The following is a 19293-nucleotide window of genomic DNA, read 5'->3' on the forward strand; positions in this document are numbered from 1 at the left end:
AGTTACTGTGGAGTTTTTAATATTTATCTTTGTTAATTTTATCCTAAACGTGCAAATGAGGCATTCTTTGTCAAAGACAGATTTCTTAATAATAAGTGTGTCATTGCTTTCTTACTCCCAGTCTTATCCCTAGGTGACCCAACAAGAGCCGATGGGAAATTTCCCTACATAAGTAGCCAGCCACACCATAGATGAGAAATAAGGAAAATTATTTTTCTCTGCTTATAAAGAGGAAGGAGGCAGCTATCTTTCCCCCTCCTAAAGAGGTCTCCTTGGACACATAATAGCCTGAATCCAAACTCCAGCTCTTTGATATGTACATAACATCTCTCCAGGAGGCAGATAGCCCTGTGTGTCTCAACTTTTACAACCTAGAAATGTTTCCAACTTCTAAGCCTTCATCTTTTTGACATGTAAATACCAAGGAAGATAGAGAGCCAGTCTCCCCAGCACCTTATGAGTTTAACCTAGGGATCTAGTCTAGGATGTAAGCATTTTGCCCACCCAGGGAAACTAGAAAATTTTATTATCCTTTCATATCAGAGCAATTAACTAAACAAACAGCTATAGATCAAATTCTCAAGGTATTTGAAGAGTCTCAGGAGGCTAGGGTTTTTTATAGGACCAATGAGGAAATCTAGAAAGTTTTATTCCCCTACAGATATAATAGCTACATTAAAATCTTTATCTGATATTTGTAATATTTGGATTGGGGTTTGGCATTTGTTGATTATCTTTTTTAAAGAAGTGTTTAGGTTTTCCTAATTCTTTTCATGTCCAGTAATTTTACGTTTTATATTTTGACTATTACTTTATGAGATTTTGGATCCTTTTAAAATCATCTGGATTTTTGTTCTTGTGATTGTTTATTTTAGCAGATGGTCAAGCCATTTAAGATCATACCACATGTCCTTACCCACTTTCTGTGGATTGTGGTTCCAATTTCAATTTTGTTTTCAAAGCCTTTACAGTGCCATTCTAGTCCATCTCACTGTGTCTTTCTTCTAGAGGCCAATCTGAAACTCAAGTTAAGTGCTCAAAATCTGTGCTGTGCTGATTCTGGTTGGATTCATGCATATACAACTTTAGAGTAGGCTCAGGACATCATACTCAGATTTAAAATATCCCTTTTTCTAGCTCCTTTCTCTCCGCGATCTACTCTTCACTCTTTGATTCCCAGGGCTCCCCCTTACTGCTCTTCTCGGTATAAAGTCAGGGCTTCAGCCTCCCCGTACTCCTGCTGAGGTTCAGTCCTGCAAGGTCTACCTACACAGCGTCCTGGGGTGAGGAAGGGACTCTGTTTCTTTGCTAGCACTTGCCTGGTATAGGGCAGAGCTAGTCAACAGGGATCAACTCTCAGGAACTGGATGGCTGCTGGTGGGGAGGACAAGTGGTACTGAATCTTTCCTGGCTCTCTTGGTGTAAGATGGGGGAGTCCCCAGCGCTCCATCCCCAGGATCTGCTGCACAATGATAGTGGAGAAGGGAGAGGACACAGCTTTTTGGCTGCATTCACCTGGTGAAAGGTGTGAAGAGTCAACAAGGTGGTTACAGCTCTGTAGGAAGGAAGAGGGGCACTGCTTCTTCATTGGTGTCCATCTGGAGTAGGGAGGATAAAATCAAAATGATTCTCTTTCCCAGCTCCTCTGCTGCTTTTCCTGGACCTCTAGGTGGACACAGCATTTCTTGGGGCTTTTTCTGTCTGTACTTATTGACAGTTCCACATTTTTGACTGATGTAGAACCCAGGCCAGAATATATAGGAGGCAAAATCAACAAACCAACAAACCATAACAATGAAAACCAAAAACTTCTAAACAAACAAAAAACAAGGGACTCACCATCAGGTTGTCTCTCAAGTTCTGATAGAGTCTTCTGGTATGAATTTTAGCCCAAAGTATTCCATCGCAATTAGTGGAAGTGATAAGATGGAATGTATTTACTCCATCTTTTCCAGAACCAAACCCAGAATAGTTTTCTAATGGAATGGGGCAAACTGCAGTTTAAATGAAAGAAAATGCTTAAAGCAGTATGACTGATAATGCAATAGGATGAGAGTATGCAGAATCATAGTTCCCCTTTCTCTAATTAAAAAAATGATCACTTTCTCAAAATGTTGTACTTAACGTCAGCCCAAACTTAACACTTAACACTTCTTGTCATGTAGGCTTTTCTTTCTTAGTGACAGTCAATGTGATATTATTTGAGTAAAAGGAAATAATTTTGTAAAATATTTTGGAACATGTGACTTTTATCTGCTGTTATAATATTGTTTTTAACTGACTGTGAATTTTGTGATAACCTGAAATGGGAATTTATGCTTCATGTATTTTGGTGTGTTGACAAAAGGTGGTTCTGGCTTCAGGAACTTTTAATTTCTTGCTTATAGGAGATTACGTCCATTTCTGGCAGACTCAGCTAATCAAAATACAGAGATTACATGTGCATAGCTCTTATTATCAGTCAAAATTCTTAGTTCTCTCTTTTATTTTTAGAATGAAGAGTGCCAACCTATTCAAATATATATTGTGCTTTAATGTTTCTACTGACATGCTTCTCACTATATGTAACAGCAGAGTGAGGCAGGCAGAAGATAGGCAGTTAAAACAGCAAAACTGAAAAAACTGTGCCAGAATCCATGACATCTAACAGGAGTTTTGTCCCTGGGTCTTAGAGTGCTCATAGCACGTAACAGGACACCTCTCAGCCTTAAGCCTTCTTGAAGTGAATGTCTCCCTTTATATGAATTAAATGATTAACTCTTTATTGTATATTTATGTCTAATAAGGAAATTAATATCTCAATTCTGGGTTGTCTTCTCCATGTTAGAATCTATTAGAGGGTTGAAAACCAACATTTTTACCGGCTTTTTCCCAGCTCCTAGCAAAGTTGCTTAACAAATTGATAATATGTACATGAAATGTTCATATTGATGACAGCTTTTACTAAAGTGCCCAAACCTTATTTTATATTTAAATGCTTTTCTGGGATTCTTAATAATGAATGCTGGATTCCACTTTGATTTTTTGAAATAGGACTTGAGGGTCTTAAATCCATTGGGAGTATTATTTATAGAAAATAAAAAGAGACTGAATGTCTATTTATATACAGTGAAAATATCTGAGCTTTTTCAGTTTCCCAAAGTAACATTTGACAAATTTATCACCTTACATAAGACTAAATCAAACAAATTCTACTAAAATGACTACATCACAAACATTTCAGGAAACGCTATGTTCTTTTCTGTCCTCGACATAAGAAAATAGAGTCCTACAGTGGCTTTTAGAAATTTAAGAGGACATTATCCTTGCATATCCCAATGCATGTGAGGGCCTTCTATAAATATCAAGTCATAACCAAATCTATTTGAACAGCTGATTAATCTTTGAAAGCCTACCATCTAGCTGGACAGTTGGGACACTTAGGTGGAAGTTCAAGGTATTCTTAAGAAGAATGTGTCTTAAATCTGCTAGTTCAGGTCATGCGAGCTCAAATTACTCGGAGTCAATGTGGTCCTTCTGCTTAGTTCTCTTTCACTGTTGTGGGCAGATCTTTTCATGCAGAGACATCTCCAGGGAACAAATTGGGCTCCCTGATTTCATTCTTTCACTTGTAGTTTAAGATTTAGTTTGTCAAATAATCCTACGAGTATCCTTGGAAACTTGGAAATCTGGTATTAAAATACTGCATTTAAAGCCTAGGGCAGTGTTCGCATACAGTTTGCCCTTTCGAAGGTTATTGTGACCAAAGCATCACTGTTTGTTTTTCAAGTTAGCTATTTTGTTCACTATTTTAGGAATAATTTCTTCAAGTTGAATATATTTCCATAAAGTGCACATTCAACAAAGATGCCATGCAATTTCATTTCTACCCAACATTAAATGACTACTGGATGTAAATAGTTGTAAAATTGCTGAATATTTTCCTGGGCACTGATATGAATATTGATGAAGATGTGGAATCTGGCAGTTTCCTAGATGACTCCATTGTCAGAGGAGGTAAAACAATGTTCCTCCTCTTCCCATCGCAAAGACAATCTCCCACTGCAGAGGGGCTCCTTGTATTTTACGAGGGTGCTTGATTTAAACTAATTTTTTCTAAAATTAAAATACTTAAAACATAATTAAGAAACCTGTGTAATTTAGCCCACTAAAACCATAAAGCCATTTAAATCAAATAAAATTTACACAAAAATGGCAGTACTACAGAAACCAAGAATGACAGTTACTTGCCAGGCCTGTTACCAATAACATTTATATGCTCACTTTGGGTGAAACAATTACCTTTTAAGTTGTGTCACTTTTTTGGGTACTTGAATGCCAGTCAACCACAGATACTTCATGAATTTTATATGGAGGGAATATATGAATGTGGCTTTTGATTTGTTTCCCCCATAGGACATTTGGTGGGCTTCTGTCCCAATATGTTGCCAAGACATATTTTGATGCTTTCCCTTTTCACAATTCAGTTGTTGAAATCATTATTTGGCATGCAAATACTGTTTGTGGAGCCAACACAGAAAGCTGCCTCTCTTCCTTTATGGCATCTTTTTAACACTGATAGAATAATATAATGTTTTATCCACTATAATGAGCTTCATTTACAGATGGCACGGAATTCTGGAGAATGACATGTTTCTCACAGATTTTTAAGAATCATATTTTCGGTTGGCAAAAAATGGGAAACTTTGATATTACAAGGAATTGTGTTATATATTACTTCTGATTTTAAAATACTCTCTGCCCTTATAGAAAACCAGTCAGCGTTTTCCCATCCACTTCTAAAAACACTGAGACCAAGGATGGAAGTTAAAATAGCAAGGTGAAATAATGGCAGACTAGAAGTTTTGTTGTTCAATTTAGTTAAAATTATAGTCATACTGGTTATGTGCAAAATATCTGGATGTATGATTTTTTTTTTTAACAGTGATTTAAACTGTAAAACTTCAAAAACTCAGGTATAGAAGCACCAGTGAACACTTTAATAAGTGGGATTTTGACCATTAAATCTCTGGTTAGCCAGGTAAAAGTATTTGTCTCTACTCATTAAGGGAATACTAAATCGGATTTAAAGGATTGAACCTACCAAGTCTGTGTCCTACCTGCTATAGAGAAGGTATTCTCTTCCACGGGCTGGTGACCGTCAAGACTAACTGCCCAAACAAAGCTCTGACAATAAAATGTGTCTCTACTCTCAACATGCAGACTGAAAAGAAAATAAGACCTTAACAAATGGGAAACATTTTGAGAGTTCACACTGAAGCAGTGAGAGCAGGTGGTATTGTATGGTCTCTGTAGTATGTGTCTTGCAGAAGCTTTTGAGTCAGGAACCAACTAAAGGAAAGAGGGCGTAGACACCTTGATCTCAGCAATGAAGTTAATAAAACATATAGTACAAAAATCATTTATTTATCGCGTACCATCCTGAGCACTGTAGGAGTCAAAAGCTATGTCGATGGCAGCCCTCACAACTGAATACTTCAAGGCTGATGCTAACAATAGTTTACGGGGCACTGTTGATTTGCATGCTTAATTAGGGGCAGTGTGAGATAGTCCACTGGGTTTGTACCAAACATTCTAGCAGTTCATTGAGTCTTCTAGGAGTTCAGAGAAGAGAAAGCTCATTTTCAGCTTGGATTAATTTTTTTTTTTCCATAGAAAGTTTGGGATTTTTAGTGGCATGTCCCGGATTTTGTTGGTTTTTCTCTTCCCTCTCTGACTGTACCTTTATAGTCCAGTTTGTCAGCTTTTCCTTTTTCATACGGTCCTTAGATGTTAAGAGTTCTTTAAGGCTTTTACCTTTTTCTCTCACTGCTTTCTCCCCAAATAATCTCATCCATGTGCATAGCTTTCGTTATCATTTATACATTAATGGCATTCAGATACACATTTTCAGATTAAGATTCTCCTCAGATCCAATTGCCTTGACTCGGATGTCTGAAAGGTACTTCAAATGGAATATCTCCAAGACTTAATACATGATTTTTCCTCCCAAGCCTAGCCCTCACCAGCATTTTCTGGCTTAGAAAATGACACCACTATCCAACCAGCTACTCAAGCCAAAAACCACAGAATCATCTTTAACTCCTTTGACTTCTTACTTCATAACCCATTTATCATCAAATTTTGTCCATTTTACCTCTAAAAACTCTGGAATCCTTTTATACCCACTACTATAACCTTAGTCTACTATTGTAGCCTCTCTGAGTGTTTCCCTGGGTAAACTATGACACCCACCTTCAACAATCTTCTATTTATTCGTCACAATGAACCAAAGTAAGTTTTTGTTTTTCAAAATCCACTCTGAAGTGAAAGTAGCCAATCTGTAAAGGCTAGATATGTACGATTCCAACTATATTAACATTCTGGAAAGAACTCTGGAGACAGTAAAAAAGATCAGTGGTTGCCAGGAGTTATTGGAAGGTGAGGGATGAATAGGCAGAGCACAGTGGATTTTTAGGGCAGTGAATCTACTCTGTAAGATACTATAATCATGGATACGTGCCATAAAACCCATAGAATGTACAACACCAAGAGTGAAGTCTGACGTAAACTGTGGAGTGGGGTGATAGTGATGTGTCAGTGTTGGTTCAGCAGTTGTAACTCTACTGCTCTGCTGAGGGATTTTGATGGTGCGGAGGCTGTGTGTAAATGGGAGCAGGAGGCATATGGGAACAACGTACTTTCTGCTGCTCTATTTTGCTGTGAATCTAAAACTATTCTGAAAAAATAAAATCTGTTAAAAAATCCATTCTGATCTTGCATCGCCTCCTTACCTCCTGAAAGTGCTTTATTACCTTCCAATGCTACTAAAATAGTTGGAAGCCCTTCGCATTCACAGCCCTTTTCTATCTCTGTAGCTTCATTTCCTCTTAACACCATTCTCACTTTTGCTCTCTGCTTTCCAGCCACACTGGTCCCTTTTAGATTTGAATGGTACAAGCCCGGTGCTTCCACAGGGCTTTTGCCCCGCCCCTGTATGCAAGGGTCCTTGCATACAGACCCTTTAGACCTGAGCTCATCCTGAGTCACTTCCTAAGGGCAGGTTTCTCTGAGATCCATATTCTTCTGCCACGTTGGTTGCTTTGGCTCTATCTCTCATTTAAAAATCCAAGTTATTTCCCCAAAGATTGTACCACTTTACATCTAGACATTCATAGTAATTAAATATTCATGATTATTTATTAATATCACCCTTCGCTACTGGACTGTAAGCACCGTGAGACAGTACCCAGCTTATTTTTGCTCACCACCAAGCCTACTGCGATATAGGAGTTGGAGGATAGGAGGTATTAGTAGATGTTTGTTGAATGAATGCATGGAGGAAAGAATGAGGACTGCCAATCTAGCCCTTGGTTACAAGTTTGCTCACTGTTTTCTCCAGCCATAGGGGTTTGGAGTCACTGAAATATATATTAATCTCCCAGAAAAGAACTTTTTGAACATTTATTTTTAAAAGTCCCATCACAGCAGAATTTTTTTTTTTTTAATCCTAAGCTTCTGTCTATTCTCTGAGTTCTTGTGATTCCAGATAGAAATTTGCTTTGCTCTTTAAGGCATTTAGAGCTTAGGGTGAACAATATGAAAATGGTTGGTCAACAGTGGTGATTATCTGATGTCAGGGCTTCACTCCACGTCCAGCCTTTTCTCCACATCTTGGAAAATCCTCTCTGGATGGGTGGTCACTCAGGAAGAGACGTGTGCTCTGTTCATTGCTCAGTAACAGAGGTGGAAATAAAATCACCGTTTATTTTTTAAAATTTTATTTTATTTACTTATTGGCCGTGCCATGCCTTAGTTCCCCAACCAGGGATCACACCCGTGCCTCCTGCAGTGGAAGTGCAGAGTCTTAACCACTGGACCCCCAGGGTTAACCCCAATTCACTGTTTATTGATGGGGCTGCCTTGGGTTCCTCTGGAAGGTGTCCTCATGGTAGCCAGCACTGAAGCCAAAACACCATGAGGCCATCTGTTTCCCGAGGCTCGTTGCAATTTGTTCCCAAGTGGTATCACTGCATAGTTTCCCAGACTTCATTAATAAACAATTGAGATGAAGAAATCATTCCTTTACTTTCCAGGTAAGCTAAGCAGTTTGTCTTAATTGCTTAGTCAGCCTTTACTGAGTGACTACCAATCCTAACCAATCACCTCAATAATAGTGATGTGAATGGTGAATTGGTAGTAATTTTCACAGAGGTAGCTATGGGTTTTTAAGTTATCTGACGTGTACTATTTTCCCCAGTTGAAATGATAAATACTGCATATATATGTGTATAGATATTCTAAATGAATGCTTTTTTTAAATTACAGTCTGTCCTTTCCCATGGCACTGTGGCCGACTGCGCTGTTGTTGGCAAGGAAGACCCTTTGAAAGGTCACGTCCCGTTAGCACTCTGCGTGCTGAAAAAAGGTGAGAGGTTTTTCTCCTCCCCGACTGCTGGGGCCCTGAATGATTAAAGTTAATCCAGAGCTTACCATCTGAACTTTCTCCCTAGATATAAGTACAACAGAGGAACAAGTCTTAGAAGAAATTGTGAAACATGTTAGACAGAGCATTGGCCCAGTGGCTGCTTTTCGAAAAGCGGTGTTTGTGAAACAGTTACCCAAAACCAGATCTGGCAAAATTCCCCGCTCAGCTCTGTCTGCCCTTGTCAATGGCAAGCCGTATAAGGTAAATTATCAAGGATGTTGAGTGCTTGGTTTTGAAATGTTTTCCCCCACTTCTTTGGTGTAAACTAAGATTTTTAAATGGTTCTCAAGCATGAATTATGTCCCTAAAAAACACATAACAGTACTTTTTTTTTTAATATTACGGGGGAAATTGCATAGCCATTATCTCTGTAGGAATGAGGGTTTTGTAGAGAAACACAGATTAATTAAGACCATATACTTTTGATTATAATAACCAGTATGTGAAAATACTTTACTGTTAGTAAATATGTCAAATTCAAACTTGTGGAAACTCAATCTTATTAAATTAAGGATAAATTTTCCTTCATTGCCATCATTAGTGACTAATAGTGAGTGAGAGGCTGGCTATAGATATTTTGAAAATTCTAATTGATATATATGCTCATTATTTTTCCTATCTTGAGTGAAAATTATTTTAGGTAATTTAGGCTGATTCAAGCATATGCATTCTTTTAATTTTTGTGCACATTATACATGCACAAATATACGTATTTTTAATCATCAAGATCTAATAAAAAGTGATGCAACAGTAAGGAGTGGTTGTATGCGCAAATGCCAAAAAAAAAATTCTTTCTATAGACACTTATTGAAAGGCCCATAAAAGAAAGTACTATCTAGGACCAATAGTTTTGCTAACTGAACAGTTTATTTTACTATAGATACATTTTAAAATATTGAGTTCAAAGTTCCCTGTTTTGAACCTTTCTATATGAGTATGATAAGATAATGGGGAATACAAGATTGCATATAATTGTTTAATTGTATAGAATGGAAGGGGTTCAATGAAGCACCTTCATCTGGCTCTAATTTTCTTTCCAGGTATCTCCTACAATTGAAGACCCCAGCATTTTTGGGCACATAGAAGAAATGCTGAAGCAGGCATTGTGACTTTTTTTTTTCTTTTTTTGTCACTTTTCTAATTGGAGTTAGTTTTTGGAATTATTTCCCAGAAATAAATATTTAAATAGAAATTACATGCAAACTGAAATGTAAATTGTAGAGCTTGGTCTAAAAACAATGTACGTGCAGTCTAGTAAAAGGCCTTCTGTTTGATTAGCCCAATTAGCACTGTTACTGGTTACCTGTAACATTGCTCATTATAGATTTTCCAGAACTTCGATTTAAGAAAAATATATCTGACATACGATTTATAAAAATTGTACCCCCCAAAAAAACATTTTAATTGAAAGTGACACTAATATCGAGCCACTTCCTGAAACTAGGACTCTGCAGCTTTGACCCAAGACCTAAAACTCAAGTGAAGTCAGAAAACAATTATAATTTTCTTATAGAAATTCTGAATATTTTCTAATATTCTTGAGATGCCCACATGCATGGTTATTTTAAATGAAATGGATGAAATGGGAAGTTTTAGGTAATCATCTAGACATGATTTTCTAGGTAGGAGAATCTGTCTAGTCACACATTTCCTGAGGGAAGGCTGGGTACCAACCAAGGTACAGCTCTCTTCAATCCTTTGTTACTTAGTCAAGGGAAATCACAGGCTGGCAGAGGGCATAGAGGTCAATTAATCCAGTCTCTTTGTCATGGAGATGAGGGCTCTTTGGAGCCCCTCCTCCCCTTTCAGGTTCTTAGTTGACTGTATACTTCTTAATGATTCCAGCTTCTTTTGGAAACAAGGAAATGTGTAGAAATGGGGAAACTGGCAAGGAAAGCTCTTAAGGAAGAAATGTACAAGCTTTTACATTAGCTAAAAACCAGGAGGAGTTTTAAGAGAAACCAAAAATCCAGATTTTATGTGAAATCTCTAATTTTTAAATAACTCACTAAAAAAATATTGTCACATCCAAAGCACATCTTTCCATTTAAACTTCTGTAAAACTATTGAGCATTAAAAAAATAACTGAAAATTAGTCTTTGTTGATAAGCTTATGATAATGTGCCAATTAACCAGAGTAGGTAGATATAGTTACATATTTGGTTTACTTACGGTTCTACATGAGATCAGTTATCAAAGAATACATTTAAACTCAACAAATACCATACCCACTGAGTCTTTGACGGTTCTTAAAGTACTCCTCAGTCTTTCAGTCCATCAGGAACATTATTTTTAAGAGCAACTGTCTTAACATATAGTCGGGTAACATATCACGAAATATATATGAGAGATAATAGGTAAGAGCTTATTGTTTGTTTCATAAAAATTGCTTACAACTTGTATAAAGACATTCTGAAAATGATAGGATTTTTTGGACTGTAGCCTATAAAATAAATGGCTTCTCAAAGTAAATTGTTATTTGCTAAAATTGGCGCTTTGATTGTTACACCTGAAAAAATACATTCATCTAACTGTTCCCTTTAATTATTTTAGTAGACTGAGTTCAACTAATTAGATAGATATTCAACTTATAATTTGAAGCTGTTGGGTTCCTTAAACTGTCTCTTCTCTTGAGTACATTTTATCTTATCACAACTGTAATCTTACACTTTTTAATGTCTTAGCATTAAGATGTATTACCTTATTTTTTCATATAAAATTCAGTTAATTTGAAACGGGAAATTCTTTAGCCGAATGTGTATCATAGTTCATCTGCAAGGTATAAACCCAGGCATATACAAGAATTGTGTTAACGATTACATCTTTGATCCTCGTGCACACTTTTTCGTGGTAATCAATCTGAGAGACACTTCAGCAAGCAGGCTTGGGTTATTTTCCTGTTGAGTGGGATTGGAAAACGGTGCACAAGACCGGGTAAGTGGTGTTTTCTTGCATCTGGTTAAGGAAAGTGATCTCCTTTGCAGGGTCAGAGAAACTACTGTTCCTCTCACAAGACTGAATGTGGGACAAGAAAGATACAGTCATCAGATTGCTTAAATTTTGGAAGAAAAAAAAAGGAATTTTCTATTTTAATACTTACTATAAGGTACTTTCACTCAATAGTCCTTAAAATATTTTGAATTAAATGTCTTTAAAAATAACAATATAATGTTACTAAAAAATGTAATTTGCTGAAATAAATTCTGCATGATCTTTTGGTAGTTGCATAGAATTTTTTTACTGTAAGGTATTAAAATTAAAATGTAAATATTTTCTTTTAAAATCTATAGAAAAGTGCCAATTAATTGAGCTATTTTGCCTGTGAAAATGTACTAAGTATATACAAATGAGAACTGCTTTACATTTAAAAAGCAGTTTTATTTATAGAAAATTATATTTGTAAAGGCTCTGATTATTAAAAATATGAAAATTCATAATGTTGATAGATAGTTAAAAGGAAGAAAACCAAGGTTCTAAGCTTAATCCATTAAATGGGTTTTGGAATCTGGCAAAATGATATTATACATTGAAGAATATTTTATGGTTTTTGAGACAAGTAACTGGATCTTTTATATCCCTGTATGTTAGAGTCTATTTTAAATGGTTAATATCTCTTATTAGGTGATCTCTTAAAGGGGAAAAACTGTTTATGCAATTAAGTTGTGCAGAACAGTAGATACAAATCTAGTTTGTATTATTATGATACCATAGTTTCTATATTATATTTCATTTCTGTAAGTCAAGATCCCCATATTCAGACGAACTTAAAAAGCTCTTTCCCATTGTTTCTAATCAGGCAACATTTTTAGAAAATTTTAAATCACTTTCATAAGCAAGTTTAGTGCTCCCTCTTGTGGCAGACTCACTTTTGAAGATAAAAGATTGATCACTAACAAGAATGATTTTCATTATAGTTTAAGTAAAATTTTAAACTATATGTGACTAGAAAACAAAGCTTAAACAGAGAACTGGAAGTATTTTTGTTTATTGACAATGGAGAGGGTTTCTGTTACCATTACCTTTTGAGTGAATCTGTTAAACAAAAATCGACATCAAAACAAATGTAATGTACGTGCAAACATAGCAAATTAAATACAAAAAAGGAATTACTAATGACAGGTCTTGCTGTTAATAAGATCAAGCAGCAGAAAATCAGCAGTTAGATAAATGGTATTCTTAAATAGATTTTACTTTGAAATCTCCCATATAAACAAAGAATAAACAACAGTAACACCACCAAATAAAGCCACAGGGGAGAGATTATTCTTCTATACTTTTATACACTATATATGTTAATCATTCTGTCTTTATTTCCTCTGATAAAACTGACTTCAGGGAAGTCGCAACAAGGCCTTCTCGGCTAAAAGCATATAACGTTAGACATGAGTCTGGCTAATGCCGTATTACATTGACAAAAGGGAAATGTTTCTGGGGTTTTGTTTTTTCCAGTGGAAATGACCTCAGACTCTGCAGTGGTTGACATTCACTGAACAGTGCTGGCTGGAGGTTCAAGGTATTTGGGTGAACATGTGGTTCTTAGTAAAGTTTGTTTGTTTGTTTTTCTTGGTCCACAGGTAATAAGAAGAGATCATTTTTTTTTCTTTATAAATTTTTTTAAATAATTGCTTTTGACTCTTGTAAACAGTTTGGCTTTGTTTTGTATTGAAAAGGAGATCGAGCCATCACAGTGCTATTTCTAAAGATATAGGACATCCCTGATTTCCTTTAAAGGTCTATTTTTGGCTCCAGTTCCAGGTTAAATCATTCTTTTTTACATGATCAGAGGCAGGTTTTCAGCTTTAAGGATTGACAGACTTGAAGGAGAAACATGTGGAAGCATGAAACATGCTTCCAGGAAACATATCAATTTGTTACAATTCAAAAACTGTAAAAATGGTGGAATGGTAAATACAAACAGTACTTGGAATTGTCAAATGTTTGCACTCAAGACTCCATGAACCATATACTTTATTTTTTAAAAAAATCATATTTATATCCATTTACATAAGACTTACACATTTAAAAAGAAATGCATACACAGTAATACATAAATGCCAAGTATATTACAATAAAACATGAAAAAACAAGTGGCTCCATTTCATAAAAGCATCGTTGTACAGAATTTATGATGTGGATGATGCTTATTATTCAAATGACTTAAGCATTTTCTTACAATTGTAGTAAACTAATCAAACTTAATATCTGACTCCCCCCAAAATCACATTTTCAGCTTAATAAACCATTAGTTGTGATTATTTCCTTAGAATTCAGTCTTCACAAAGGTTTTCACTGCTTATCTTCTTAGATGGTAGTGCACTTTAGGTAGAGTAGACTGAAAAGACGACATCTAAAATATGTAATGGACAGCATTAGTTTACTGAAAGATCCCAGATTGGAAACTCTCCCTCTGCGACTCTTGGTGCACCTCCATGCATCCTGCCCACTTTTGTCCTAAGGGTAGGATATCATCTCAGGTCTAACCAATGGCTGTATGTAATTAATATTTACTCCTCTCTAATTTTGTGCAGGCGAGGTTCATAAATAAGATTTGCTCAACTTTGTAAAAGTATGGCAGATAATATAAACAAAGGTAGTCACAGAAAACGTCAGCAGTCCTTTTGAAAAGCGTACAGCTTGCTCATTAATAAATTGAGTTGAGTTGACCTATTCCATGGAATAGATCTGTATTCTAACTCATATATTTTAGAGCTCTTCAAAAGAGACCTTTGTTTAATTGTGACAAAAACATAATGATAATCAGTAACATATAAAGAATCTGTGGCATCACTGATTCTTTCCAGTCATAATATACTTAGGAAAAGATCACAATTACTATCCCGACACGAGATAAATAATATGTTCTGAACTGTGTTAATAACAAAAATGCTAATGTTTCCTCAAAATAGAAATTGGTTGTCCCAGATTAACTTATTAGAAATAAATACCTTTATCCCATTTAATGGTAAAAACTAGGAAATATGAGCTAGAATGCCAAGCACAAAATACAGATTACAAATAGTTAAAGAGTAATTCTACCCATCAGTCAAGAGCTAAGAAGCAAGCACTATTCAACATATTAAATAGTCATTTGTAAATTAGTGAAGTATTCTAATTCTAGTTCCTGGTAAATTATCATGTTATGTGTAGAAACTATTACAAACAGTATTTTGGAAAGCCTCTTATTTAGCCAAATTATTACAAATTTTAGATCATGCCTAATGAGATGCCAAATTGTATACCATAATTAAATTTTTAATGTTAGGGTTTTACATTCTGAAATTAAATCTCTTATCTGAAAGCTTTTTGTTTTATCATCAGCAGCTTCAAGTAGTGACCCAAATAAGGCAGCATATCAGCTCCTATATTAGGTCCCAAAGACCATCAGTAGATTGTGTGGAGCTTTTAGTTCAAGGCAATGAATAAACAGCACAAGATAAGCGGTTCCTCTCCCCATCCCTGTGCACACATTTGGTTCTCAATATTGCTCTGAAAAGTGTTTTCCCAAAATTTTAATTCATCGTAAATGGTAGAATATTTTGGTAAAGCACAGTTGTAGATTAAAAAATGTTTATGAGTTCTTGACATTTATTTTCTATGAAAACAGTTTTACTAAGACTGGTTTTCAATAAAACTCCATTTTCATATGGATTTGGAAGTAGATTCCCTCAACTAGTATTTCTCGAAGTACAAATGCCTTATATCTTATGATTATATAGCATGGTTTTCTGTCCTGTCCGCCATTGTTATAATGTTATTTCACTTTGTTTCTATCTGCTATAAACCCCAGATACTTAAAATTCCTATACGTTTTCAACAAATATTAATCACATTGATGAAAAACAATATACCAGAAGTTCAAATTTTTCAGTTATACTTTTGTTTTTAATGTGAAATCACCTCCAAATCATTCTCCTGATTCTGCCACTATTTGACTCTGGGTACCTACTAGAATACTATTTGCCTATTTCAACTTCCCCTTTATAAAATACTCACTTAAAAGTGTGTTATTCTGTAAGTGCCAAACTCTCATCAGTAAAATGCTATACGCATCAATATAAAGTGCTACGAAAAAGTAGAAGCCAGTGTAGTAGCAACCCATTGATGTGTAATAAGATAGTGACAGGCCTCCAACAGATGGGCCTTAAACCATAGCAGGCAGATGGTGATAGGAAATCCTAGATTAAGAGTTACAATATAAAGAACCTTTCCACTCTCTAGCAATTCAAAGGGGTTATCTCACTTCTGTACTGCTAGGCCACACCAAAGAGTATCGTGTATATTTACTAGTCTATGTAGGTTCCATTTTTTTTGGCGGTTTGTTTTTTGTCAGCCAAGGAAAACTACTCACAGCAAGTCAGTGCTGCCTCCTTTGAGTGGCTGGTCAACATGAGTATGTGCGAACAGTGGAGTTGTCTAACCTCTGCAGTCTTGATGAAGGAACTGAAAATGGAGAAAAGGGCTTTAGAGGGACTTGGATAATTGAGTACAAAATTTCAGATGAGAAAGATTTATTTTCCCTGCATAAAGGGGTCTGAACATATTAATAGACCTTCTTTCTCTCAGATAGAAGCCACTCGTATTCCTTTTCTCAAGACAAGCTACTAAAGAAAATTTATTCCAATGCGATTCAACTGAGCTTTCAAGTTGTGTATTCCTCCTTAGATGAAATCTGTTAACAAGAACAGTTCCCCTGGGTGCTCCTGTGTTTGAAGCAAAGATTGCTCTTGGAGAATTCAGTATGATGGGTTGTCTTCCCCTCCAATACTGAAAAGCTTCTATACTCATTTTAATCATGTTAAATTCCTCATGAATTTTGCTAATGTGTTCCATAATAGTAACAACTTAGAAGAAATATAGATCAAAGATCATGGTTTATACTGGAACTTATTTTAAGGGCCATGATAACTATCACCTTGACAAGAAATAATAATTCTAGGTGATTGTCTCAGTAAAGAGAGTGGGACTTTTTTGTTTAATTGCTTCCCAGACAGACGTAACTTTGTGACTACAACTTCAAATTTGTCTCTCCTCCAGAATGGCTGTTTTCCTTTGTGAAGTATATAACACAAGTCTAATGTCCACAGAAGGAAATACTAATTGGGAAATTACTGTCGGTTTTGTGTTTGTTTAATTCTCTTCTCATGGTTGTGCTTGTTTATTTAAGGCCTTCTGCCTTGGTCATAGGTGAGAATATCTGATGAGTCTGAGTTTTTAAGATGAAATAGAAAACTTGCAATATTCAAGCATGTAGGGTGACAGTGGAGTTAATTTCCATTTATTAAGGACCTTTAGTCCAAATCCATCCTCTAAACAAATTATTTACTTGGTGAATAGAAGAGTAAAGAAACACAAATCATGCAGATGTTTTTCTTCCTAGATGTGGACATTAGCCAAAATTGTCCTTTTTAGGATATTTTAAATTATTTTAAAAATATGAATAACGTACCGTGAGTTCATGCATTAACAGCTTACAAAAGAGTATGGTCTGATGAAAGCAAAGTAAACTTCAAGCAGAGCAAACCAACTTAAGAAAAGAATCAATTCCAGAAAGCTATGCAAGATCAGAGAATGATAGCATTTGCTAAGCAAGCTTTTTACTTTATAAGCAGAAATGCAAAACTACTGTACCATCCGTTGTCATTTTCCTTGACTGCCCCGATGTTGTGGTTAACCTAAATCCAGCCGGTAATGTTTCTGAGGACCCAGGCATCATGCTGATTCCGTGTACTTCACGGGGAGGAAACTGCCTTCTCCAGGTCGACCCACGCCTGAAATTCTTGTCATCACTCTGCCGGTACAGAGATACAATTTGATGTAATGAAAACACGTAAACTAGTCCAGGTGCTTAAAACATGTAACACTGATTATTTACATTCAGTCTGTAAAGTATACATGTGGAATATTATACTTTATTTCAAGGGTTATATTGATTCCAAAATGAGAATGCAGGATATGTGAAATAGAAATGTTTTTATTAAAAAGTTCATATGATTTTGAATCTAAAACATATATAAAAGTAAAATCTTTGACAATTTAAAATAAAACCCCAAAGTTTTTCCAAAAAGAATATTGGGTATACTTTGTTGCACTTCATGCCAACTGTTTTTATGGTATGAGATGATATACTTAGTTGAATAAGTATTGGGTAAACACTATTTGATTCACACACTTGATTAACTATTTCATGAATTTTGCTTTTATGTATACAAGATACATGTTATGGGAAATCTATATTTGATACAGCCTAGCTCATATGGGATACTATAATTTATATTCTGTGTAAGAAACTATATTTGTCATTTGCTAGATTTCAGCTGATACAGAATTAACTTGTAGTTTGTTGAAAACCCTATGCAAATGGTCACCTTCCTTTTAATAAATACATGTGCTCATTAGATGCCACTAAAAGCATAATGTAACTCTGTTTGCTGTTTTACAATGTAATTCTTGTTGCTGATTCTATTATATCTTAATTGCATAAAATCTTCCCTCTCTGTGCATACACATTGTACCTGCAGACAAACAATTATTTTCTCTGAATTGGTAAGCAACAATATGTAATTTACCATTTGACTGATTATATTCTTTGTTTCTAATCTAAGGAAAATATTAATCATTCTACATAGATCTTATCTTCTTATATCACTAAGTTTTTCATCGAAGGAAGGACTGTCTACTCCCTAAAATTATAGTTAAATATGTGTGGTTGACTCTGCTAGCTCAGGTGACTTCATCTGGGCATAGAGAATATAGATAGATGTTCAGCCTAAATTATCATTGTTATAAATAAGAAACACTATAAAGTATTCTTCATCATAGACTACTAACTTAAGTAGCATACAAGGTTAATCTGGGAAAAATAAAATCATTTATGTAGTTACATTTATCCATTTTTCTTTTAGAATCCTTATTATTAATATATACATTTTGTTTAGATTTGATAGCCATTTTACACTTTAAGAGATTTCTGCTACTCTTCTCAGCTGCTGCATTTTACTTTGCCTTAGACCTCCAAATGTTTATAAATGGAAAAAAGAAGCAGAATTTCACAGTTGTGGCCTCTCTGACTTCTTGAATCTTGGAGAAGATGTTGCATGAACATAAATTTTCTTCAGTTCTATAAAACATTACATTACATTGTAGGAATGTACAGCTCCTATAACGTGTGAGATAAGGGCTCAAAACTATGCCAGTAAGTTGAGAATTTAAATCATGATTCCTTAACTTCTGCTCTTTCAACATAGTGTTACTGCAGAAAGTTAATGGGAACTATAAGCCACAACATCACAGGAAAAGGTTTCCATGAGAGGAGATTGAAAGATATGCTCTCAGCTGAGGATATCCTCTGTCTGTAGCAGCACATGAGCACTTCTCAAATCATTTCAGTGGAATCTGAATGCGATCAGCCCCCAAAACAAGTCTATTCTGGCTCCAGCTAAGTTGTTTAGATATTTTTGTTCACACTCAAAAAACAAAACCAAAATCAAACAAAGAAACAAACAAAAAACTGAGACAAAAGCAACTAGAGGGTTTGAATAACAAAATCATGTGCTTTTTTAGTAATAAAAAGAGGCAGCATATTTTAAAGGCAGATAATAACGTTCCATTTAGGCCTTTCAACTTGTTCATTACTTTTAAGAAGCAACACTAGAACCCACATAGACTTGTGTCTCTGACTGGACCTCTACTTCAGGTCAGTCTGCATTTTAGAATCTAACGATATGACAGATCTTTAATAATTTTTATTAAAATTATTTTTCCAACTTTTAAGTAAGGAGAATAATTGTATTTAAAAGAAGTGTGTATGTGTTTATACAGACGACTAT

General features: G+C 35.3%; 2 protein-coding genes across 15 annotated transcripts in view; one reads left to right on the top strand and one right to left on the bottom strand.

Annotated features, from left to right (window-relative positions):
- Positions 1-10939, top strand: part of ACSS3 (acyl-CoA synthetase short chain family member 3) — a 142953-nt gene extending 132014 nt beyond the window's left edge. For 6 of the 7 annotated variants that reach the window (XM_036867014.1, XM_036867019.1, XM_036867015.1 and 3 more), the window contains 3 exons: positions 8308-8407; positions 8493-8668; positions 9508-10939. In XM_036867014.1, coding sequence (XP_036722909.1) covers positions 8308-8407; positions 8493-8668; positions 9508-9576 — 345 coding nt within the window. In that variant the 3' untranslated portion in view covers positions 9577-10939. Of the gene's footprint in view, positions 1-3794; positions 3997-8307; positions 8408-8492; positions 8669-9507 lie in introns of those variants that run through there. The other variant, XR_005021577.1, reaches the window with a different exon arrangement.
- A 941-nt stretch (positions 10940-11880) lies between these two features.
- PPFIA2 (PTPRF interacting protein alpha 2) overlaps positions 11881-19293 on the bottom strand; it is a 476859-nt gene continuing 469446 nt past the window's right edge. For 7 of the 8 annotated variants that reach the window (XM_036867009.1, XM_036867008.1, XM_036867006.1 and 4 more), the window contains 3 exons: positions 17096-17255; positions 15816-15907; positions 11881-13814 (listed from right to left, as the gene is read on the bottom strand). In XM_036867009.1, coding sequence (XP_036722904.1) covers positions 15849-15907; positions 17096-17255 — 219 coding nt within the window. In that variant the 3' untranslated portion in view covers positions 11881-13814; positions 15816-15848. The remainder of the gene's footprint in view (positions 13815-15815; positions 15908-17095; positions 17256-19293) is intronic. The other variant, XM_036867010.1, reaches the window with a different exon arrangement.

Source organism: Balaenoptera musculus, chromosome 10 (assembly GCF_009873245.2).
Source record: "Balaenoptera musculus isolate JJ_BM4_2016_0621 chromosome 10, mBalMus1.pri.v3, whole genome shotgun sequence".
Lineage (NCBI taxonomy): Eukaryota > Metazoa > Chordata > Mammalia > Artiodactyla > Balaenopteridae > Balaenoptera > Balaenoptera musculus.